General features: G+C 30.0%; 1 protein-coding gene across 2 annotated transcripts in view; it reads left to right on the forward strand.

Moving 5' to 3' along the window:
• Nucleotides 1-27,022, forward strand: part of igl (IQ calmodulin-binding domain containing protein igloo) — a 94,326-nt gene that overhangs the window by 11,577 nt on the left and 55,727 nt on the right. The window contains exon 1 of one of the 2 annotated variants that reach the window (XM_031919329.2): nucleotides 23,413-23,737. The exons of the other annotated variant lie outside the window; for it this stretch is intronic. Within the exon in view, the coding sequence (XP_031775189.1) occupies nucleotides 23,728-23,737 (10 nt within the window). The 5' untranslated portion in view covers nucleotides 23,413-23,727. Of the gene's footprint in view, nucleotides 1-23,412; nucleotides 23,738-27,022 lie in introns of those variants that run through there. 2 annotated transcript variants of the gene reach the window in all.

Genomic DNA, 27,022 nt, shown 5'->3' on the forward strand with positions numbered 1-27,022 from the left:
ATATATATGTTCTCTGTACGTGCACAACCATCCATATTATTCCATCTACAGGGTAGATTGTTATTAGTGATACTGTCGGGAAAGTAACGTAGAATAGATACATATTTTAAAATATGAGATATAACAATACATATAAATTAAATTATGCATCGACTTTCCTTTTCATGTAATTCGTTTATAATTCATTCATTTGTACAATATATATCATAAAGATTATTTGGTTTATCGCGAAACACTCGTTAAATTTAGTTTAATTAGGTTTTAAATTGTGATTTTTGTAGTTTTCTTGGACTTGATAAATAGAATTTGATACGAAAGACACTTTATTATCCCCTATATTTATTATTATTATCGATAATACATTAAAAGGGATGGAATACGTGACGTTATAATTTTTCTTTTATCCTTATTAACTAATAGCATTTTAAATTTCTTCTTTTTGAACCCATCAACCGATATCAACCTTTGGAAGAAGGTCAGAGGTTGAAGTTTAAATCTCAGCCATTTCCATAATAGCCAACTCTATAAAATCTAGAATCCCTAGGATCACTGTTTTATCCCCCTGTATGTTTGCCAAATTGATATCCTGCGTAATAAAATTTCTCGGCAGATTCGCGTCGTTAAGGGTGGAAGACCTCGAGCACGTTTCATCGCGAATTTCGTTGATAATCACGATGAAATTTCGATCGTGGAACAAATTCACGAAACACGCGTTCACGTGTTTTGAAATCGTTTCGAATTTATGTCTCGAAATGAATGGTGGATGGATCTGGATATCAAGCGATGCTAAAAATTACGGGATCTCAAATGTTTAGGTTTGGTTAGCTTGTGATTTTCGAAAAAAAAAACTTATTCAATCTTTCCATCAGGATAATGCATATTTTATTATATTTTCTCGAATAAGGAACAATATATGTGTTCTTTTTTTCAATAATTGATTTGTTTCATTATTCCAAAATTTAATACGAAGTATCAATTGTAGAAATTAACAAATTTTCGAATGCAAGACAGTGTATCGATTATAGATAGAGCCGATCCAAATTTCAAATTAACGAAGAATTATTTTAATGAAGACAAAATGTGCTGGGACACGAAATAAATTAACTCTGTATTTCATTATACTCTAATTTGTCGCCATTATGAATGAGGTTGTGCATGCTTAAATGAAATACGTGGGAAGTATCGTTTAAGGTTAGTATTTCTCGTCATGACATATTTAGCGAAGATATTTTCATTTGCACGTTCGAAACAAGCCACCCGTTAATTGCAATGCAAATTAACACAGATAGATGAAATGATTTCGAAATTAGATTTTGAGCAATTCAAATTCTCAAAATCTTGAAAATAGATTTATTGTCGAGTGAATATCGGATATATTCATGTTTAAACAATGAGAAAAAGTTTGTATTTCATGTACTACATATTTCTTTCTCTTTTTTTTTCTTTTTTTACGATACGATAAATATAAAAAGAGGATGCGAACGAATACGTATGCCAAAATTCTCCTTGTCTCGCGTCTAAAGTTTATGATCATGTTAAAAGACATTGTTTCCTACGTCGAACGGGTTCCATTGGAAAATAGGTCAAAACTATTGTAGCAGCAGGGAAGTCAAAGAGAAAATAAGGAATTGCATTTCATATTCCTTTCATTCTGGAAATACGCGATTCTCTCAAATTCTAAGTATACTCGTATTTGGATCAATTTTGAAAAATGTTGAGGTATTATTCTTTAATAGATATACCAAAGATTAAAATAAATTGTTAAAATTGAATGGAACATTCATCAAAATATTTTTAATTTCAAATCAAATGATACGATCACTTTCTTAATAGCTATTAAAAATCTTCTCTTAAAATTATTTATTGAATTTTCGATTCAAAAATATCATTCATCACGTGTGTTTCGAGATAATTCGAGATATATCGAGAGAATTCAAAAATATATGCGGACTAGTTCTTCTATTCTTCTTCCAGTAATATTCGTGAAGTATTTTCGAGATCCATCATAAAGGAACACGCTTATTGGCGCGAACGTCATCGCTGCGAAACCACTAACACTCGCAACAATGCAACGTAATTTTCAGTTTAGTAGGAGGAATTTTATAGCTCGATAATTTATTCGTTTACGTCATCCAACACGGCAGTTGTGTCTTGACAAAAGATAGAGGAAGTGGGGAATGGTCACGAAGAAAAGTATGTTATTTTATACTTTTAGCGAACATTTGATGAGCTTAGTAATGTTAATTGTAAAAAAAAAAAATATTCTAATTTTCTAAATATTTTCAATGATCAATTTGTGATTGAATGTTAAAATATAAAGATAAATATTTTTTTTTTCCATATATTTTTCCATACAGGGATGTTAGAATATGTTAGATATAAAAGAAATTTAAATGAAAATAAAATAAAGATTTTTGTTATTAAATACTTTTCCCATGTACATAAAGTTTAAAAGTCCATTTTTAGTATCATACTTTCATTATAAAGTATTTATCGTATGTATGAAATATTATTTTAATTTTTTTTAATAATTTTGACAAGCTTTTACGTTTTATTTAGAAATATTATCTTTAGTACATTACCTATATTTTGTACATTCGATTACATTTTGTACTTATGGATGGTAATGTATCTAAAGTATGCGAGCACAATGAGGTGTTATTATGTGATTGTAACTATACTACGTATATATACAATGGAATGAAATGATTGGCAAAATTAATAGCAGAGCAGCAGCGGAAATGGATAAAGTTTAGATCGATTTTTATTTTCCTCCTCTTCATCCTCTTCTTTAAAACTTGATCCTTCGAAATACATAATCGAGTAGAAAAAGTTATTTTTATAGGTTTCATACATTTTCATTTAAAGATAAAAATTTTTATCATTGAAAAATGAAATTTAACGACATCGTGTAAATTAGTACGCATCCTCGTTCCGTTTTTTTTATTTTGTAATTACAATTTTTTGATATAAGTAGATTGAAATTTCTGTAGGCAAAAACGTTATTAAAAATCTCGTATTATTTATTCCAGCAAACAAATTTTATCATTATACGTGTATTCATTTTATATTTGTATATATATGTATAAAGAGTATCTTTCGACGCTAACAGAGGTCTATGACCGATAGATCGATCATTTGTTGCTTTTCTGTTAACCATTTGGTTCGTGTCGTGTTGATCCATGCAACGATTCGCTTAATTTCCTGTCTGCTTTTATATTGATTTAAAAATTTTACAATCCACTGCGCTGGTAAAATATGGTGAAACACGAAACATGTAGAAATAAAACAAAAGGTAACGGTGATCATCTTTCCGAGATAATTAAAGCTTTTGGTGAACTTTATTTGAGATTTTATCCTTGAAGAGTTGATTAGATTCACGAATCCATCGTTATCTTGTAGTTTCAAATAATGCATCTGTCTTAGGATTTAAGAGTTTAAAAGTTTTTATTCTTATTCTGAAACTTAATAAGTGAGATTGAAGATTTATCATTAAAAAATCAAACAAATAACTCGACGCATTAAAATGAGAGAATAATAATGTCAAAACTATCGAACAACGCAAAGAAAAAAATATTCAAGTATTCGATCGATAAATCGTGAGCATATTCGGTGGTAAAACAGCGTCAAAACATAACACTTTAACTTAGAATTTCTGAGTGGGAGATTCTTGGATGGACGGTGAAAACCTTGACACGCATCACGTGTCAGACTAATCCCCGATATTTCCACTGAATTTCGAGCCACTGATTTCCAATTTCAATCGAGATAATCGATGATTGCGTGATGGTCGAAAATTTATATCATACAATAATAGGACTTACTTTGTTTTAAGAATGTTTTCTTCTTTATTTGCGAGGGGATGGCTTTGAATTTAAACGTCTGAGAAGAGGAGACAATGAATTATTTATACGTGTGAATGTAAGATAACTTTCGTTTAATGGATATTTTGAAAATTTTAAGCGAGTATCATGTAAAGGAAATTTTGTTTGAAACTTGACAAATAATTAAATTTTCGATTTAATTATTTAATAATGAAAATTATTTTTTTTAAATAATTAATTTTACAATAAATTTGTTAATCTTTAGATTTCGAAGATATCTAATAAAATATCTAATAAAATTCCTAGATATAATATCTTTATTCTGAATAATAATATTGTTCGCGTAGATTTTATATTTAATTTCTTTTTTTGGAAATTTGTATTCCATATTAATTTTGAAAGAAAAATCAATTTTAAAAGAACAGGGTATTGATATATTCTTTAGATCTTTGAAGATTCAATTCAAGAAACAAAAATTGTTATACAAAAATGTCGGTTGATGTTTATTTATTAAGTTATGAATAATTTGCATTAGATAAAACGGAGGAGAAAATAGAGCGAAACGAAATAGAGTGACGAAAATAAAATTGAAAGATGTTCCATGAATATATTAATATCTTGTTATATTTAATTCATTTTATGCTATCTTAAAGGTAATAAATAGTCGATGACATTATTGCGTGGATCTGAGATATTGCACGCCAAAATTCATATCAGTATTTTTCGTGAAATTCATGCTTGTTATCTAGAAGTAGATTAACTCAGAAAATAGTGTGCTAGATCGAGAGATATTAAGATTAAAGTAAGAATGTCTGCATGTTGACAGACAGATTACTTTTTTTTAATTTTTATTGATTAAAATTTTTTAATAGTTCTTTAAAAGAAATAAAAAGTTTCGAGAAATTAATAATTATAAAATAAATTGTAATTTTTGTAGTATCTTGTTGTATGATAATAAATTGTTTGATTACGATAAATAATATATTACTTGTAGTTAAATTAAATTTATCATCAAACAAAAATTTTTAAACTATCATATACAAGTCTCGTAATTCAATTTATAAATCCGAGTGAAATTCATTTTGAAATGTATAACATTTAATGAAATTTACGAGAGAAACAGGAATCAACGATTCATAAATTATTAAAAGAACGGAGTTGAAGTAAAACACCAACAAGCAGATTAATTAAGACAGTATAGACAAGCGTCTGTCGAGACTGTAATAACAAGTAATCTTTATCGCTAAGAGAAATAAAACAATGATGGCCCGCAACGAAAAGAATTATTATTAAAACTTAACAAAATTATGAACGCGTGAACACAGTAAAATAATTGTTGAGAACTATTCTTGCTAGTTCTGTGTTGAACGAATGAAATAATTTTGTGTTTGAAAAAAAATATAAAAAAGCAGAGAATTGTTATTATCAAAATTCTAATTCAATGAAAGATTCGAAAAAAACGAAATATTCTTTACTCTAATATGTATTAGATGTTATAGATAATATAAATCTTATTACATCTTTGTAGAGAAAAATTCCGCAGATAAGTAAAAATTATTCTTCGAAATTGTTCGGCTATTTATAAATCAAAAATATACATTTCAACCAGCATATAAAATGATAATAGAAGCGAGAAGAAAAATATTCAATTTTGGCTTCAAAATAGCCGATATTCGAGTCTTCAGAAACCAAATGTTCGGCTCAAGTATGAAGTTGATCAATCACACTTCTACATACAACTCGATTAGAAGTTTGCCAACAAAATTTTTCGATCAACCTAATGCAATTTTCCAAATGCATGAACTTGGACGGATCATCGGTTGCAATACAGTAGCTTCTAGCTCCTATAATCGTTGTACGCGCGTATCGATATGACAGCGTGGTAATTTCACTGTCACCATTTGATCGATGACAATGTTCCGTTCGAGAGAGAGAGAGAGAGAGCCGGGGGTGTCACGAAACGAGACGCCACGAGGATCGTTAAAAGAGGGAGGAATGGGGAAGGAACACGCGCAAACAAATACGATCAAATCTCTCTTTTTCCTTTCTCTTGGCTGAAGTCGGCCAACATCGATTTCATTCCGGGGCAATTACCACCGGCAATAACTCGAAATATGGGACGGCAGCCTTGTGGGGTTTGCTCATGGGTGCCTGGCTGTCTCGCGTGGTCTCAGTCGACAGCCACACCCGTCTTTAACCGTTCGAAGTGGACGAAACCTAATTTCGACGAATGGAATTTAATAATTTAAAGATGTCGATCTGGATTAAAATCGTCTCGATGGCTCCTCCTACTTTTTGCCGCTTGTTATAGCAAATTTAAAAAGATGAAATTGATTTCGCCGGTTGTATTACGTCGTCGAATGTAAAAATCTACTCTAATATTAATTTATATGATCATCGGTAGATCGGTATCAAAAAGACAGATATAAAATATCTGTTCAATGAGGAAAATTTAAAATTTGTAAACTCGATTTTATTAAAATATTTTCTAACGAACAAAATATATTATTGGATGATCGATATCGTATATTCAAAAGAATATAGTTACGTGGAAATAATTGTATTTTAATTATTCCAATAATTATTTTACTTTCTATTATTTTCCAGGAATCGATTCTAATACAATCTATCTAATACAAATTCCTGAAAGATTTTATTCATTATATGCTCTTGTTAATGCGATTATTAATTTAGTTAATTTGATTTAGTTAATTAATATTATTCGCATTGAATATTGCGCACAATATTGATATTTTGAATGTAATATGACATAGGTAAATACATACAGTTACATTATGTCAACTGCTTGAAGTTGCAATATGATCAATTTATAGATGGACCGGACGTGATGAATTTGTGGGCGGAATGTGGGTTAGCATTATTGATATTTTATTAAGTGGGCTGAGATTAGTTACAAATGTCGAAATGTTTTGATCAAAAAATTACATCACATTATTATTATTTATTACATTATTACATTACATACATTAAATAAATATCATTTACCAAATAAATATATAATAGATAATAATTCATAAAATGAAAGATGGATCTCACATTTTTGCTCGTTTCATTAATTAATCGTTCTTAAAGCAAATTGTGATAAAAATATTTTACATTATATTGCATTATTCGATGATTTATCGTATATAATACAAAACTTTTATAATTTTATTGAAATAATAAATTCTAGAAATTTATTTTTATAAAAACATTTATATCTATAATTATTCGCGTAATATAATATGTTTCAAGAGAATTTTAATCGTGGATTAATCTTTAGAGATAAAAATACGATGAAAATTATTTCATGATCGTGCAGGAAGTACAAACAGAGCTTTTAACAGCGCGACTTAATTACATTTACGTCGACACTTCACGCGTTAATTTATCATTAAATACTTAATTATCAAGAAGTGCGTTTAAAAATCGACGTATTAAAAATAAATTAAAATTTTATATCGTCCACTTTCTCTACTTTTTATCGTATTACGATATGCTTGTTCGTATTTCATCGATATATTTATGTTGTCACAATGTGTTTCTCGCGGCAGTGTGTAAATTTGCGTGAACAATTTGTTTGATAAAAAACACGAACGAATTGAAATTGTAATATCTTTAATAATCATCCAACCAAGGTGTAAGTAAGCCACTTTGAGAATTCAACGTTCTCTTTGTCGACTCTTTGTGATCTGTTTATTGATTTGCTAGGATCAGCAACCGGGAATAACGTTTCTTTTCTTGCATAGGGAGGGAATGAACCTTTCTCTAACCTTTGACACCTCAAGTTTAGCAAAGAAGTCGTTAACCATCCACTTGACACGTCGACTCGTCAATCTTAAACGTTGAATACTTTGTTATAGTAGGCGAAGTCACGATTATCTGTCACTTCAAAGAAAAATACCCGCGATTCAGAGGATGGTATTCATTGGAATTCGATATTTAATTCATGGATGTTTAACGGATGTTTGGTGGATGAATTAAGATATTTATTCAGTGGAAGAGAATCTTTGATTCATTGAGGTTGGCTTATAATTTTGGAAAATTTAAAGTTTATGGAAAATTGTATTGAAAATACAATTTTTCCTGAAAGCTTTAAAATGGTAATCGATCAACTTTAATTTTTATTGTTAGTTAAATAGAAAAGATATTTCTAAATTGATAAAAATATTAATATGACAATAATTATAATTAAACTTGGGTAGAAAAGTAATCAAAGAATTGTTACTTTTAATATAAATTTATCGAATTTCTTTCTGAGTTTCTGAAGAAGCCAATATCTTTATTGAATGGAGCATTCTCAAGAGAATGGTTCTTTTATATTTTATTAAATCAAAATGTATCACAGAGAACTCTATATTCGCAAACAAATTTGTTCTAATTTCGAAGCGAATATAAATTATTCATTTTTGTTCAATTAACTCGGTTTTATTTTTATTTTCGCGATAGTTTTAATTAAATATAATGTACAATTTTTAAAAATTTATACATAAGTATTCGAATGAAAATAAAAAAAAAGTATTGCTTTATAACTACTTGTTTCAAGTTAAAAAAGAGAATCGAAAGTTGCAAATATTGGAGAAATATAAAATGTACAAGTTTATAGAATAATAATAGATTAAATTATTTAAATTAATTTTAAATTTATTAAAAATATACATTTTAAAAAACGGTGAAATAATTTCATAGAATAAAATAATATTTGATAAATTGTTTTACATAATATCTCATAATAAATTTATTCTTACGTTGCAAAATTTTACACTGTAATTTGTATTATTATCGAAATGTAGAATAATCAAATAATTATTATCCTGTCATAATAAAAAAGAAATAAATAAACTATCGATTTTTTATCTCAAATAAACTTAATTGGATTTGTTGCATAATTGATATTGTTATTTTGAATTAATTTATCATTTTTATTTTTCATTTCTTGAGAAATAATAAATTCCTAATAAGATGTAATTATAATTCGTATAAATATAAAATGACATATAAAATTATGTCAACAACTCATTATAATCAAATTATATTATAATATCTTACTTAAAATAAAGTGTGATTATGCGAATATATTAAATATATCAAAATAATTATGAAATTCCAAATCGATTCCAGTAATATTTTTTTTTATCAAAATGTTGCGATATGAATTAAAATTTAGAGAGAATATCAATAAATTCTATTAAACGAGGCATTGTCGATAATACACATTTGCAATTGGTTTATTGCTCTTGAAATTATACATTATTCATAAACACGATTAATCATGATAATTAGTTTGTAAATAGCAAGTTGCGTAATGTGAAGTCACGATTATGATATAGTTAATTGCAAAAATTATCGAGTAATTGTTCATAAGCATTATCTCTTCCTCAACTGAAGAATAATTTATCATCGTCGTACAACGATTACTTCGTCTAGGTACGATTTATACTTATCACTTTAATCGAGAATAAAAATGGCAGGAAAAAACTATAAAATAAAAATCACAGGCCAAGGATATAAAGTTATAAATAAAATCACAGATTGATATCTTAAGACTGCAGATCCACATAATATATTTTATTGTATTAAATTAGAAATTAATTTACGTTCTGATTTATGATTATCCCAATTTGATAATATATATATCACCGGGAATAATATGTATCACGACTTGTTTGCAATCCTCGGATTGCAAAAACACTCATGATCTCAATTCTAATATTTATCATGTTTCGATAACGATGACGGAAGTTACGTTTCCTGGAAATGTGTTGCATCATCGTTCAGAGTGATATTTCAAAATTAAATGTATCTGTAAAAAAAGTATAGAACACGATATACACATTGATATACACAAATCTCCAAAATTATCTAAGTGTCCCTTGACACACCATAAAATCTCATTGATATATATTTTGCCTCAACCTTAACCTTATTTCTTTTTCATCCCCTATTCTTTCCCCTATTCTAAATTTGGTAAAGTACAAATGCAACTCCAGAGCATTCGAGTTGAGTTATAAACGTGATTAAAATGCAATTTTATTACTCCATCGTATTTGGGTTTCAAATTTCAGACATTTATCCTGCAAAAACTTTAAGCTCTATTGCAAATGATTCCACTGTATTTCTTCGATCGTTTATAATCGAACTCTCGACTTTTTGCTTCTCCCTACATTCCGCGCAGATTTATTTTTGCGTTCGTCTGTCCGCTCGATCTATTTATTCGCGCATCGCATCAACGTCGTAATTAGATTTACCAATCTCTTCGTCGCTTTGAGATTCTTCTCCGCACGATTGAACGATCAATTATTTCGGAGATGGACACGTTGTTTTGTTGACTTTAGAAGTTAAAACGATACGATTCATTAAGCTGCAAATAGATAGAATAATTCATGAGAATTAAGAGAACAAATTATCGAAAAGAAAAATTGCCATTAAAATGTGAAATCGGGAAATTTTAATCGAAAATAATTATTGATAATCGTGATAATTTGATTTGATTAATATTACTTTCAAAAGTGAATTTTATTGAAAATTCGACAATTTAGAAATCGTTGATTGAATATTAAAATTATCATGTATCGTGTGCTTGGATACGTTTCTTATCTTCTCGACATTCCTGATCGTGTCCCATAGAATTTATCAGGAATTTCTCACCCATATCTGACCTCTTTCCTCGAATCCACTCTTTCATCAATCTCTCGCAGACGCTTATGCATGCTAATGAATAACTAAACAGATTTCCGTGGAATAAACATTGTTGGACTCTTTGGATCGATGAGTAAGAACATTTGAGCCTTGCTGGCTTTTAAAGGCGATGCTTATTAATTTGAATCGTTCGAAAAATAAAAAAAAAATCTCATTCCTCGTATTAATGAACGATAAAACAGGTTAGAATAAAATTTTATCGTTGTTTTTTTTTTTTTTTTTCGAATGAAATTTCTCCCTTCGGTAAACGAGCTTTGTAGCAATTAGAGAGACGAAAGACCATTTTTCTTCTGTTAATAACTGCGCGCCTCTTCTTCGTAATGACGATATAAGGCTTAATATCTCTACATCTAATTGTTTTCATCAAACTTGGTACATAACATACCAACTTCCTTCTCGCGATGTGATGCAACACGTTTTCTTCGAGAGCAATTCTTTTCCACTCTTCCTGCTTTCCTGGAAAAAATAAAATTTTTTGTCGCTTTCCTCTTCCTCCTCTTCTGAAGTATTTGTTTATTATCCGGATATTTTTATACAATTACCAGGAACTGGAAACGAGAAAAAAATTATTATCTCTCTATCGTCAAGATTTTCGGGATTTATTATATATCAATTTCCTTTATAATAATTAATAGCAATTTCCTTTCAATTATTCGTCTTCTTGTTGATAATCAAGAAATCAATCAATTGGATCACATGCTCGTGTCATTCGTTTCATATCTCGAATCTAAAAATAAAATTTATCTATCGAACCATCAATTGACGTTGAAAAGTAAATGACAAACGATTAAAAATATTGATTGATTTTTATTTCTTTTATAATATTCATTGATATTCTTTTTTCTAATCATTATATAATATATATTTTACTCGAATGATGATATTTCAATTCTGATATCTCGTACCTAGATTATTTCAGATCTTAAAATTTCCAATAATCAATTTTTAATATAATAATTCTTTTAATAATAGTATTATATTATATTGTTCTATATTGATAGTAATAATCTTCTAAATTATCGTTAGCAAAAATTTTTCGAAGACACTAATGACTTTGAGTATCTAGTAAAAATATTTTTTCATTCAAAAGTTTCATGTAAAAGTTTTATCATAGATAGTTTCTAACAGTTATCAAGACTTTAGAATTTCCGAAAGAAGTTTTTTTTATAAAAAGATTATAATGGCAACTTATGTCATTTGTGGTATAAATATCACGAATTTTATAGCATGAATAATAAAATATTCGGATTATTCTTAGATAGACTGAAAAAATACTTCTGGAACAAAGTGGATCGTTTCTTGCATACGTAACGAATATGGAGAGAAAAGTTGCACGTTCCTTTGGCCTTACCAAACCATCAAATTCCCTCAGCATTTAAATGAAAAATAACTGCATGAAAATTAGTTTCTTTTTTCCCATCGTTTACATATTCATAAACAGATCCATTCGACTCAGTTGATCTTCAATTAATCAAATTTCTTTGATCATTATTTCTTCATGGATTAATTTAGATTCGAAAATTACTTTATTATTATTTCCTCTTAGATTTTATCCGAGGGAAGCTTTGGATCAAAGATTTTTTATTCAAAAATTTATTTTTGATTCGATAAATTTCATATGCTTTAATTTATGCATAATATGTGGGTATTATAAATATTTTTCAAATGACAAATTTACACTGATTAATTCTGGCTGATGTAGTATGGTTGACTAATTTCACGTTCTACTAAGTTGACGTAATCATTAAGTGATTTCCACGAATGACTGAATCATGTGTGATAATATATGCATAGAATATAATGCGAAATAACGCGATGACACGATGATTATCTAGTAATTTTGGAACGATGACAAAATGAGTTAGGAAAATGGATTGGACATTTAGTTTATTATGCTTAGATAAATTTATAATATAAATTTTTAAATATAGAAATAATTATATTTTGTTAATTAGTCAAATAATATTGAACAACTATTTTTAATTTAAATCAATAATATTTTTTTAAGGGAATTATATTATTGTAAAAATATTCATGGAACAAGAAAAGAGAAAGAAAAAGAATCTTGGAATCAATTATTTTCAATAATTTTTAGTTTGACTAAAAATAAATAGATAAATAAATTTTATATATATGTATCAATGAAATCATGCTTATATCATAATCGATAATTTTATATTATATTCTGATTATAAACTTTTGCCAGGTTTTCTTGTTGTGTGCAAGCAAAGTTTCGCCGGAATTATGTACAGGTACTGATAAGTAGTAGAAACCATGTATAGTCAGACTTCGTGATATTCGTGTCTAACTTTCTCGAATACAGTTCGCAACAGTTCCATTACAATTGTTGGATATCAGTGAAGCAAAATACTTTTGCAGACAGGAAGAAAATAAGAAAAATAGTTGAATAAACGGGGGTAATTAAAGAAATTTCATTTCGCGAGAGAGGAATGTGAAGGTTAAGTTTCGTCTCGGAAGCACAGAAAGTTGCATATTATTTAGACGTTCATTAAAAGCTTGGAATAATTTGTCTGAGTTATTAAGAATTTCAACGAAGAAAGTATTTCATGGTTTGTTCGTAATATTATTTTTCAGTTACTGGAAAAATAATTTTACACACAATTTTTTAATAATTACAAGGATAAGAGACTTAATATTTTAACGCTTATTACTTCTAACATTTCTCTTATTCGTAGATGTATATCTATGTATTACATCCATTGAATATCAATACAGTTTAACAGACTGTGGAAAGTATTAAATTTATGGAACATACATTACAACAAATATTCAAATATGAAAAATTCAAATATATGAATAAATCAATCAGTCAACTAAAACTGTTCTTTTTACATATTTATTAAAGAAAAAAGATTATAGAAGATTAAGAAGATATCATTAAGCAATTTACAAACATCGATTAAAAAAATAAATAAAAGAAAGCGCATTCTCCAGAGAAACAACTCCATATCAAATATCCATAAACAGTAAAAAACAAGTCCTATCCCATCTACCTATCCGATTGTCGAAAATAGCTAAGTAAGTGGAATAGATATTGTATTAATCAGACGCAGAGTACGAAGGGTATTTGGCATCTTGCTTTACCAAACACGAGAGAACCGAAAAGTGCTGCTTGTTGGTAAAGTCGTGCAAGCTCAGTACCAGTCGAAAGCTCTTCCTCTCTGTTTTATCGGCCGCAGCTACAAGCTCACCATTGATAAATCTTATCAAACGTTCATCCATTATGAACAGATGGCGGCAAGAATCTTTGTGGAGCTTTTACGAAACAGCCAAATACGGAAAAAGATTGCAGCTTAAAATAATTATACGCTTTATCGACGAGATTTTTGTCGGTCCTCGAACACGTATCCGCTGCTATTCCATCTTTAATTGGACTCTCTAGGCTCTGTTCTTCTCGAGGAAAATCCAGTCGACTCGTAGGAGTTTAATTTCAACAAATTTATTCAGTTACGTGACTCAATTTTTAAGCTCATTTTTAATAGCGCTCCTTTTCTTTTTTCTCCTCTCTCTCTCTCTCTCTCTCTCTCTTTCGTTCTTCTTTTTATTTTCTATAAAAAGAACGTGATTGACTTTTGTAGAAAGATCAACCTATTGACCTATATCACGTATAATTTTTAATTTTCGTGAATAATGATTCTCTGGTTTGTATTTTGTTGTTTCAACAAGTGTTTATCGATAAAAATTTCGTGATCACCATATTTATCAAACGATTTTTTTGCACAAGTTTATAATTATTTTATTATATTATTCTTTGAAAATAGTTCTTCGTCGAATCAAATTGTTGAATAGAAATAATTTCCCTTCTCCTCTCAAATTTTACTCGCAATACTTATTCTTTCGCAAATGTTTTATGCATTGCACGTAAGTTGCTGACAATTCAGTGTTTCATTATAATAGGTCGCGGATTATGAACACGTAATGATTAATCGATTCCTCTTGCCTACAACTCGACTGCCACGAATTCCGTGCTTGGCAGGCAAATATTAACTAAATGCGATCATATTGTCGCCAATAAAATTTCAGTTAAGTACAAATTGTAAGCCAGATGGTATTTCTAAGATTTTGTAAATTTACGAGTTTCCTCTGTGCGGTTGCTAGATAATTTAATCTGTTTTGTCTAAATCTAAATCGAAATTCTATCAATGTTTGATAAATTATTTTTTTTTTTTAAATTCTTTTCATATGCACAGAAGAAAGAGTCTTTAATTTCTATAGATTTTCTTCAATCGTGTAATATTTATATTTTAATATAGGAAATTAATGGAAAAATGAATATTTTGAAACGAGATATTATATGTATAAATTTACTTTGTTCAATTTACTTTCTTTCATTATTCTTCTTCATCAGCTTTTCAATTAATTTTAATTTTTAATAAAAATACATTTATTTTTGTTTTTGTTAACACAAAAAATTATTTTACTATCTGATTAACCACACGTAGAAAGTTTACTTCTTCTTCCACGACTTTTTTACTTCAACAAGCAATTTTCTTGTGCGCTTCTATGAACTGCGAATGTTGCAGAATAGTGTGATTAGGTACTGTCTCTATAAAAAGTGGGTCACAAGCTTGTAAGATCTTGTTTCAAGTAATTTAACATTATTTTGATTTGCAATACGATCTTTACTATACATCATTGTGAAATTACCATTAATCTCTCTCTCTATATTTTAATGGAAACGTGAATATCCATGCTTAAAAGTATGATATTTGATAAAAAAAAAAAAGAAAATATTTGATCGAAAAGAGAAACAATCAAAAAACTCGTTGTCAAATTACATTAAATATTATAATCTTTCTCTATACCATTACTGTTATATCGAACAGTATATATTTAGAGAATATATTCAATAATAATTGAATAATAAATACTATTCATTAATTTTGACATTTTCTTTCTTATTTTATAAATTTATCGACAACGAGTATAAAATTATATCCAACACAACACAACTTCACGATCAAATTTCTCAATCAAATCCATTCTAACTCTTTAAGCATCATCATCACAACGCACAAAGTTTCAAACAAAAGCACGTTTCACCGTTTCGTTTCGATATAAAATCACAGAGCAACGATGGAACAATAATAACAACGACAACGAAACGACATCATTTCCATCCATCCGAATCAAATTTTTCCCCCTCCTCCGCGCAAATTGACGGGGCACAGGCCCAACGCAGGCACGCTCCTGCGTCCCGCTCACTGAGATTGCGTGGCGTTCCGCGCAGGGCCGTAAACTCTGCCCCTTATAAAAGGGATCGCCGGCACCTCGAATACGCCAGTCGCACGTTAAAACAGGTAGCTCGCGCGAAGGTAGGAATCGTCGCGTTTCCCTCCCTGTGCCAGGTGAGTCCTTTTAGCCACCGTATTTTTTTTTTTTTTTTTTTTTTAGATCGTTAGATCGGGGGAGGGGGAGGGGACACGGTTCGTGCACGAGGCCGAGTGTGCGTTTGCAAAGGTCAAAAGGGTGGAAATACAGTTACGGCGTGGTGGCACGCGAGGCGCGCTCATTTCGACGCGGCGGGCTCGTTTTGGAAATTAAACGGAAAAAAGGGAAATGTGTTTTTTAAGGGAAAAAAATTTGAAAATGCCCGTTTTAAACGGAGATTTTTGTTGGCGTTCTTTGCTTGCCGAGGGAAAAATTTCTTTGTTTTAACTTTGGGTGGGATTAAAAGATGGAAAGTAGTTTTTTCTTCTTTTTGGAAGGAATTAGGAATGTTTGTTTTTAAAAAAAACTTGTTTGCTGTTGGAATTAAGAGTTGTTGAGAATGTTTATACGGTTCGGTTTTGTACGTAGAATTTTGATAGAAAAGATTCGCTTTCCTTTTTTATCGATAAAGTTTGATAAAAGTTCGATCGAAGAAATTGAAATTGGATAAGGGAGAAGGAAGAGTGAGTTGTTTTGTGCTTTCTTTTCGAGATCGATTGTTAAAAATAAAGTGTAAGGAAAAGAGTAAGGAAGATTGTCTTTTAAAGGTATAATTTATGGATGAAGTATTTAAGAATACTAATATCTTCATTAAGCGAAAATTAAACTTTTTCAAAGAACATGCGTAAAAAGGATATTTTTCTTTTTTAAAGAATCTTCTTCGAAGTTTCTTTAAACCATCCTTTTTTCGTTATTCTTCTTTTCATATCATTATTTTTATTTAAAATTTCATTTAACTTATTATAAAAAGTTGATTTATAACAATCAAAAAATTCAGTGGCAACAAATTTGTCGAGATGTATTTTTTGAAAAATGTCACCGAAAAATCGATCATACGTCTATAAATAGATGCATAAAATATGAATAAAACATTCGCAACAATCTTCCTCCTACTAAGAGCAACCCTTGGAAAATTCTTTAGAAGAAAACATCTCCAACCGTGTTATTCAGAATCCGTATTTCTTCGAGATTTACTTGAAAACGAAACCTTTCCTTTTCTCTGTGGTTTTAATTCGATTTTTTTTCTCCTTTTTCACCTCCGGGCTATTCAACGCGCGTTTACAGTTGCGGACTGAGAGAAGAATAATTAATGATCCTGTGTAATTTAATAAGCAAATGATTCATTTCCTCGGCGACACTCGGTAATTAATTCAATCGAAGGTAATTTTTGCGCGCGATCTTATCTCATCCATTTCCACGACTTCATTTAAAGGATAAACGAGATATCATAAAAATTATTAGATTATCTTACAAAGGACTAAAAACCTTAAATTCAACAAAAGTTAAACGTGTACTAAACTATGTAAAACATGATTGGGCACATAGCGATTTCTTTTTAATAGAAAATCTCTTTGAATATGTGATATCAACCTCCGAATTTTTACCATTTTCTATCTTTTACAATAGAATTTAGAATCTGGAGAAACATATTCGCTTTTGCTATATATAATTACAAAATTGTATAAAAATATATTTCGTCTGATTCGAAGAATTGATTTCACTAGGAATAGTTTTGATAACACGGTTTGTCAATTAAACTCTCGTTTAGATTATTTAGATTTTCACGATTGGCTACGGTACGAATAAATAGAGTTGAATGAAGAGAATGCAATTGATTGGAAGGGAAAAAAAAGGAGAGGCATAGACGTTTGGTGTAAGTTGCTCGTCCTTCCGCATACGGGTTAACAAACAACGTGTAGAACAATGGAAGTTTCGACTTTGTGAAGTGTACGCGGTTGGCGTGTATACGTTTCAACGAAAATTCCGATAAAATCTCTGTTTAGATTCTTGTTCGAAAGTGTTATGAGTGTCTTGCGATGATCGATGCTTGGAGAATTGTTGCAACTATGTCGTATTCCGATTGAAATAGAATATTGTTCCTTTATCGGTTTAGTTTAATCAATCTATTTCAGATATTGAAATCTTTTGGTTCCACGTTATCGACAAGATTTTTATTTCTAAATTTTCTTTTCCTCTTTTTTTTTTTTGGCTCGTAAATTAGATTTTATCTTTAAATTACAACGATAGGTGGATACTTATTATTAGAAGAAATAAAGATAAAACTACGTGCATTGATAAGAAAATATCGCGCGAATGGAAGGTAAATATACGACACTATTTAAAAAAGGTGTGAATCACTGTCAACCAATGTTTAATTTATTCACATTTGCGCGAGTAAAAATCGTATTTGCTTCGTAATTCCAAAAATACGAGACCTTGGCTTGTTTTCATTTTTTTTTTTTTCTTTTAAGCGAAACGATGCGACAAGATTAGATCTATAACGATCGGCCTTTCCTACTTAATGGCAATTTACCATCGCGTTATTATCTGTGAATAATGAATTTCTAATGGAAAAACAGTATTAATATTTAAATAATGTACTCGTAATGTAGTAGGAACTTCGTCTTTTTATTTATGCAATATGTTCTTCTTCGAAAAAATCATGTTTGAAATTCGATCAAGCTGACATTGGCTGATTGTAAATGAATAATCGAGAGAATGTATATTCAAAATTTTCCAGAAAATCGAATTTTAAATATTTCATCGATTCCTAATTGAAATTTTGAGCACGTTCGAACTCAATTTTCTCGAAAATGAGATATTCAAATTTTATTACAAAAAAAACTTTGTTTGACTCAACAAGAGAAGAAAATTCCAAGTTATTCTTCCGCCAAATACTTTATTCTCTTAAATTTCTCAATTTAAATTGTTATAATCTCGACGATAAACTTTCTTAACTCTTCCACCTTTTTGGGATATCTCACAAGAATCAAAAGATCATTTTCAAAAACGCAAAAATCATTGGACATCACTGTCTAATATTTCTTCTTCTCAGCCAGAATTCTTTTTCCTCGATCAGACTTTTTTCTTGTTACACATCTCCTTACAATCCTCAAGGCTTTTTCCCGAGGCGACGCAGATGTTTTCAGTAAATTTGTTTCATCGAAAGCAAACGTGTGTATCCGGATGTAGCCGGTAAGAAACGTTCTAAATCCCTACGTGAAGGAGAAAGAGAAACGAGGGGCCATGAAACACTGAATGTAGAGTAATCCTCGTGTTGCGAAAGAGATCTTTAACTCGTAGCTGCAGATACGTTGTACGACTTTTCGAATCGTACCATCGATTCTCTCCTCCAGCTTTGGGAATTGCCTTCGTGAAATTGGACCGGTTGATTTATTCCGTTATGGTGTATTCGATGTCCAATATGCTCGTAACGTTGCAATGTACCGGTTTGGAAAAGCCAATGGGATCAGTTTTGGCGAAAGAAAATTGTTTTTGAAATATGTACGCTATGTTGTTGTTTAATATTAAAGGAAAGTTAAGTTACCACTGGGTATTGGTGAGTAGAAGTTAGACAAATTTCCAATATTCTTGTCTACTTTTATAGTAAAATTGATTATTACGTATATTTCTTTTGGATTCTGAATATACAGGATGTTCAGTTATTCGTGATATTTCTCTTGAAAAAAAGGAAGAAGAATAAGAGAAAGAAATTAAGTTTAGAAATTTTAAAGTGCGGATATATTTGATAATAAAATTCTTGAGAATTGTCTGTTTCTATTTTTTCGCATGCATTCGATATTTCAATAATTGCATATATTTATAATTTCTTATATATAAATAATCACGTATTTAATTTTCTTTGTTTAAAAACTTATATATTCTATTATCTTAGTTCGAAGATTTCCTTCTTGATTTTAATTATATTATTTTATTACCCATTTCAAGTATGATGAGCAAGAAGATTTTCCATGTGTAAAATTTTTATTTATGCAATTTATATTTATAAATTCGTTTACTTCCGCAAACATTTGAGAAGGGAATTTTATTATCAATATATATCCAAACAAATGAATTAATCAGAGGATTGACCCTCTTAAAACAAAAATTATAGATGTATCGAACATTTTATTCTACTTATTAAAAAATGATACTTCTCTTGTTTCTCGTTTCGCTCGTCACGCACTTCCACTCACATTGCACATTTCACTTCAGAGTTGTCAATCCGAAGGAAACATAGCGTGAGGTGCGAACTCAACTCTGGTGATAACACGAGAATGCTCGTGGGGAATAACACCAACCGGACGTCTGTGTTTGACATAAAATTATTACGGTAATATTCGTTTCGAAACGATGCATAAATCGGTTCGTAAATCAATGCTTCCAACAGACGGAACCGGAGGCGGAGAAAAAGCAACAACATTCGAATAATGATATAACGATCACACGAAGCGAGGATTAATTGATAGACTCGTGATTAAATTGTGGTTGTTTATGCATTTGAGTGAAAAATTTGAATGTATAATCGAATCCGCAGAATGTGATTATATATTTAAATTCGTGAAAATTTTTTATTTATTTAGATAATGATACATTATGGTAATTAATAAGTCTTTCAAAATGATCATTATTATTATTATTTTTTTTTTAATTAGATAATTTATTGCTATTTTATACTTTGGAGAAAATCGTCAAAGTTGAATTATTTAAAAACGATACTTTTGTGGTGGCAAAAAATTTGATAAAACTTATAGAAAAATTTTTGAAAAAGAAATATTCGTGAAAATTATTTACCGTTAAACAAAAAGTTAATATTATAATAAAAAATAGCGTGTGCATCGAGGATACTGTTTCATTAAAAAAAGGAAGAAAGAAGAGAAAATAAGTGGATAAAAATTTATCGAATAAAAAATCGAAGATAACGGTATTCCTCTGCGTCCATCCAATAAAATCTAAAAAAATTGAACGAACCCTTCGATTATCTTCGTTCAAGCGTGTAGATTTTATCATCTAGGAGAGGGAATCCAGTCGACTGAATCTCTCGTTTCGACGAAGTTCACGCGAAAACTGTCACGAATTTACGTGCTCACGCTGCCATGAAACGTATCGTGCAACGCAGAAATATAACGAACGGGGAGGGGAGGGTTCTGTTGAAGTGGCGGGTGCACGATGACTTGAGCGCGAAAAAAATAATTAGCAAAGTTCGCGAAAGTGTACTCGTGTCAGATAAACTTGCTCCCTCTCTCTCTCTCTCAGGACACGAGTTGTTTTTGATATCTCTGTATTTTTATGTTGTCCAAAGAGAGGTAGCCGGAGAATTGCAATCGTTGATTATATTTGTTCGTTTAATTAACGATCGTGGAATTTGTGGATGTGTGTGTGTGTGTATAGGAAAATTGGATTCGATCGGTTGGGGAAGATGGATCTCGAGTTTTCATATATATTAACTCGATCCAATCGATTTTCTTTTGCTTCTTGTTGATTGCGTGGAGGAGGCATTTGTGTTTTTGTGCTTTCAGGATGGATTTATATTTACCTTTCTCGTTATTTTAGGATGAAAGTTTCCTGGCATTATTACTTGTACAGTATATATTTTGGAAGTGAGGCTTAACGAAAGAAAATCGAACAGTTTTGTCTAAGCTAAGTTTAATTTAATTCGAATCTTTTTTAATTTTTTTCCTAAATCATCTACGATGTTTCTATTATAATTTTTTTTTTTTTTATATTCCATATCGTGTCGTTTAACAATTATTCAACGAATATTATTACGTTCGAGATCTAATTACAATTTCTCCGCAATAACCTCGTCACATTTTATCACGGCTCTCCATCGGATCGGAAGACTGGCAGCGATAATTCACCCGTCCACTTCAATCCTCACCCGGCGTAAGACGTTTAATACGTCCTGTTTCATTAAGAGCGAACAGGTCGGATCGATTTTCGATCCTCGGCTACGTACGTACGCGCGGCTGTCGCGTTTTAACCCTCTGCAAAAAAGAAAAAAACGAAGAAAAAAGGGATCAAGTCTGATCGATACACGCGACTTTGTGTGTGTGTGTATATATATATATAATGTTCACGGAAATGACGAAGATGTTCGCCAGCATGGCACACCATTTTTGTCCTTTCAGAAAATTACTCGCGGGAATATCGACGGAACTCGGTCGGAATTTTGCGCTTCGGGCGTTCGGTAACTTGGCGCTCGTGATATCTTGTGTATGGAATAAAAAGAAGAGAGATAGAGAGAGAGAGAGGGAGGGAGGAAGGGGAAAGAAGATAATTGCAAGGAGAAAGAAAGATTAAAACAAAAAAAAAAAAAAAGAAAAGAAAAAGGAAAGAAGAATGGATGGCACCGTTCAAGTATTCATGAAAAATCGTAAAGAAGTTGTACGGATAAAAAGGATAAAAAGTCTTTGGAAAATCTTCTCTTTTGTTCCGTTTAAATCTTTCTAAAGTGTTTACTGATTGCCTGTCTTCTGTAAATGATATCGTTAATTAAATCGACGACTAGGGAGGGTAAAATTTGATATCGAAACCGAATGAAATTTAATCGCGTTCCCTTCGAGGCATTTTAGGCATTTAAATAGATTCGATTTGATAAAACGATGTGTTGCGATGTATCGATCTTGTTGTTCTCTATTTATTTATTAGTGGTGCTCGAATCGAATTCGATTGATTGGAATTTGTTTTTGAAAGTAATGTGGAATAATAAATAATAGTGGGTGGACAAAGGATGATGTAATGAATGAATTTATTTATTTTTTTTTGTGGATTATAAGTACGCGGTCGAGTATGAAAAAAAAAAATATGATCTATTTTAGATCATATTAGATAATGGAAATTTGCAATATCCTCTTGTTAGAAAAGGTTAGTAAAGGAGGTCACGTTTTTTTATATTTAGAACTTTCACTTTGTGTTAAGTATTGGCGAATATTTAACACTTTCAATATCTATTTCATTCAATAAAATAATAATGGTAAATAGCGAAGATTATTCAATTGTTATAAAAAAAATCTCAAATCACGTTAAACGACAAAGTTATATATAAGAGTCCAATTTTAATCAACATAATCATATTTCTTAATTCGATTAATAAGCTCTACTTTTAAACAAAGTTGCTTCAACAACTCTCTTTTATTTTTATTTTTATTTTTCAAGCATATTCCCCAACATCTACGATATTAATTTTTAATATAAATTATCTTAAGTTTAATAAACTTAATGAAATATCAAAATGAAGAAGTCAATTTGTTCACAAAAAAAAAAAAAATAAAAACACTTTTAACAGATCTAACTTATCTCAAGCTTAAATTCTTACTCCTTAATAATTTCTTATAGATCTTACTAAAACTAAGCCTTTGTTTATCCTTTATTTATTAATTCAATCGATCAAATTCGACCACGTATCCAATCAACGAAAATAAAATATCAAGTGGCAAATATCAAAAACACTCGTTTCATAAGAAACGACAAGATTGAAAAACAGTTGAAAACGATTGTTTCATCGCGAGAGAGATTCACCGAAATTCAGCGTGTTTCTATCCATTTGACAGAACGGACAGAGCAAAGTGTTTGACACGTTTTGAAACGCTGGTTGCGCAACGCCGTGGCGGAGAAAATTTATAAAAGAGCACGTAGAACGCAGTTCCGACGATTCGGTGCCTGGCGCGGCCCGATGCGCAGTTGTTCGTGTGCAGGCCTCGTGTATCAATAGTGATTACGATCCGAGACGGCGGAAATATCGTTGATTTGTTTTATTTATTCGCGCGCTGCCGTTTTATCGGATGGACGCATGGACTTCACGGTTCAAAGCGTTCGAATTCAGGAATTTGCGAGTTGTTGGTTGGAAAGGTTAACGTAGCAATCGTGAACACTCGCTTCGATTATCTTAGAGGAATGGGATAGCAGCCATCGTTGCCGCGCCAATGTTCATTTTTAGTCTCGAGGAAAAGCTTCTTAAAGATTCGTACGTATGGATTCAAGTACGTGTAATAAATTTATAAAATAGTATATGTAATAATGTGATTTTTCTATATGAAAAGATTTATAGAGTATACAATTTTTGTGCACAATCAAAGAGATATAAAATTGAAAGAGAGATGTTTTAAAACGTCTTCAAGGATGTTTAATAATTAATGGTTTTTTGACGATGCGTAGAATTATTTGTGGATTTAGATCGTTAGATCGTAGAAATTATTATTATGTATCTTCGACTTAACATACTTTCGACAAAATATTTTTTCGTCTGTTGGATTTTAGTTATTGTTCTCAAACAATAGCATATCTTGTTTCAATATTGACACGTTTTTAAGTATTATCTTTGAAATTCTAGGGCGGTTCTTTATCGAAAAACTTTCTCTTGAATCTTAAGAGGTTCGCGAGTGTTTTGGTGTTTTTCTTCTTTACTTTGGTACTCTTGCCTTTGGTGGCCACTACGAAATGCAAATGATTCGCGCTTCTGTTAATATGAGTTTCCTTTGAAGAAATGCGGAAATTAGTTTAAAATTACATTAAATCAAAAATAAGGAAAAATGTTTTTACATTATGAAAGTTTCCAATTTCACTGATAAACGATGAAAAAGAAAAAAAAATATAATTTCTTACGGTAAATTAAATCCTTGTTAAACCGTTTCATCGAAGTTATATTAATTGAGCTTATAATTTTTCATTTTAAATAATTTTATCAAGCTTTTTCCTTTACTTTCATACCTTTATTTAAATTTACAGTTTATATTTTTGTACAATGGTTTCGATATTTATTATATTTTCATTTCATCTTTCTACGGAGACAAAAATTTTACGACTTTTAATAAACCAAGACGCATATCATAAAATATCCAGCAATATGATATTTATTCTCACCGTTTTTTTACTCCATATCAGGCTTTTACGAGCTCACTGATATCTCCAGATAACATAAATTTTGATGTTTCCGCAGAAATGGTAAAGTTATATTCCGTTTTCAATTTTTCATCTTATCGAAATATCTCTTTTTATTTTAGGAAAATATATTAAAATAATGAGAATATGTCGATAAAAAAACTTATATCGATCTGATAGCGTATTTCAATTATAATTTTTACTCGATCGCTCATTTTTTTTTTCTTTTTTTTGTATTTAAAATATTTTTCAACGCTATTTATTCAATTCATTTTTTGTCTTATAAGCAAATTTTTTTTCCGAATCAAGCTCTTCATTTTTTTTCTCTGTAATCATCGTTGCATATCGTAACCGAGCTTAATTTACCTCCACCATCATCGACTTGGAAATTTGTGATAAATTTATAATTCATACGAGTCGGTGCACGCGTGTATCGATTGAATTTCTCAAAATGTCAACACTAAATACGTTGGGATAGATTAATGAGGTATTAATTTTTCTTTGTGACTGATTCACATCCCGTAATTAAAAGCGAAACGTGAAATAGCCGTGCAATTTCCGGTGATGCGGATCTCTTCTATAAAAGTGATATTAAACGAAGGAGAAAAAAAAACGCGAAACGTTTTATCACGAGATCATTAACTTTCTTATATATTTTTCTTAAGTGTCTAATAATACGATTTATGATGGTTTTTTTTTCTCTTTCTTCTTTTTTGCATCCATAGCCTGTGATGCAAAGTAAAAAGTTAAAAATATATATATATATATTTAATATTACATTTTATAGACAATAAATGCTTCATTTCATTGTTAATGTTTTTTCACAAGATTAGATAAGATGCCCGTTTAATCATCTGCAATGTAATTAAAATATTAAACAATTTACTTCGAAATTAGTTCATTTCCGCGATAATTTACGAAGTAATTAGTTAGAAATTCAGGTCCATATTGTCGTAAACGTGTATGAACGTTTTGTACTTTTAATACTTTGATTGTTACTGCTGTTTCGGAATCGCGTTGAATATTGTTTGAACATAATTTTGCATTTGAACGTTTATCAAGATAAACGAAAATTTATTTAGATACTTATCGCTTGTTACACGAGTATTATGCATTATACAATATTGAGTAAAAGTAATAAATTATTTGAACAAGTTAACGATAAATGTGCCATTAAGAAATATTTACGCTTTTTTTTTTCGTAATTATTAACTAACAATTAAATTTTTATTTCAATTGTACTACATCTCTTTCTCTTTCTTTTTTTAATGTAAATATTTTTCAACGAAAATGGACACATAATTTCCGGAAAGAAATAAGTAAAGATGGAAGAGAATTGTTAATTTTTTTGCTCGTAATAGAAGAATATTAATCTCAAGCAAAGTGAGAACTTAGTTTCACAAGAAAATGGGGATTTTCTTTTGAAGTTTTTTTTTTTGTTATTAAAACGTGATTTAAAGCTTCTTCTTTTTTTACCGCTACTTTTAGAAAACTTGTGTTTTGCCGGATTTTAGAGTCGCAATTATTCTAACCGAATTATAACTGTATCACAGTTTGTTTGGTTTGAATAACTGGATCGAAGTTGAGTATTGATATAGGTGATTTTGCAGTAGCAGAGATGTGAAAACGATTGAGATAAAAAAAAATATTTATTTTAGTGGCGAATAGAGAGTGATTGAATTGAATCGTATCGATGATAAATATTAGACACAGAAATTTCTCTTTTTTTCTTTCTTTCTTTCTTTCGCTGCGGTGAAATTATATATTAATCTTTGGAAATTAAAACTTCAGTATAATTTTATTCCATTTTCCAGATTTTATTGCCAATCGTAAACGCTTGAAACCGTACTCCCGATATATAGAATCGGATTTCGATTAAGTTTTTAGCTCTATTGACATGGGAAACTGAATTAATAAATTCTGCAGGAATACAATTTTTATCCATTCCTTCGGCCTTCGGTAATTTTAAATAGTTTGAAATAGGTTTAAGAAAAATCGAATTTTTTGAAAAAAAAAAAAAAAACTTGACAATTTAATTCCATTTTTACTGATTAAGCTGCAACAGAAAAACGGGATCATCGGTAGTGTTATAAATACGTTTTAAAGGATTACTTTAAAAGATATCGTTAAAAAGTTACGCTACATTTCTCTTTTTTATAGCACACGTATTTTTACACACTGAATTCCGGATCATTGACGTTGAAAATCTCGTCGATCGAGCGAGAATATTTGAAAATGAACGAAAATGTTGAAAGCAGCTTTGTTAAAATCGAAGCTTTTATGATGGCCTTATATCCTCGCACAATATTGAATATTCGGTTATGTTCAAAAAAATCATGACAATCTATTTGATTTTAATCGATAATTAAACTCGAATTAAATAATAA

Source organism: Apis florea, unplaced genomic scaffold (assembly GCF_048593485.1).
Source record: "Apis florea isolate Af1SG1 unplaced genomic scaffold, ASM4859348v1 contig_3747_pilon, whole genome shotgun sequence".
NCBI classification, from domain to species: Eukaryota; Metazoa; Arthropoda; class Insecta; order Hymenoptera; family Apidae; genus Apis; species Apis florea.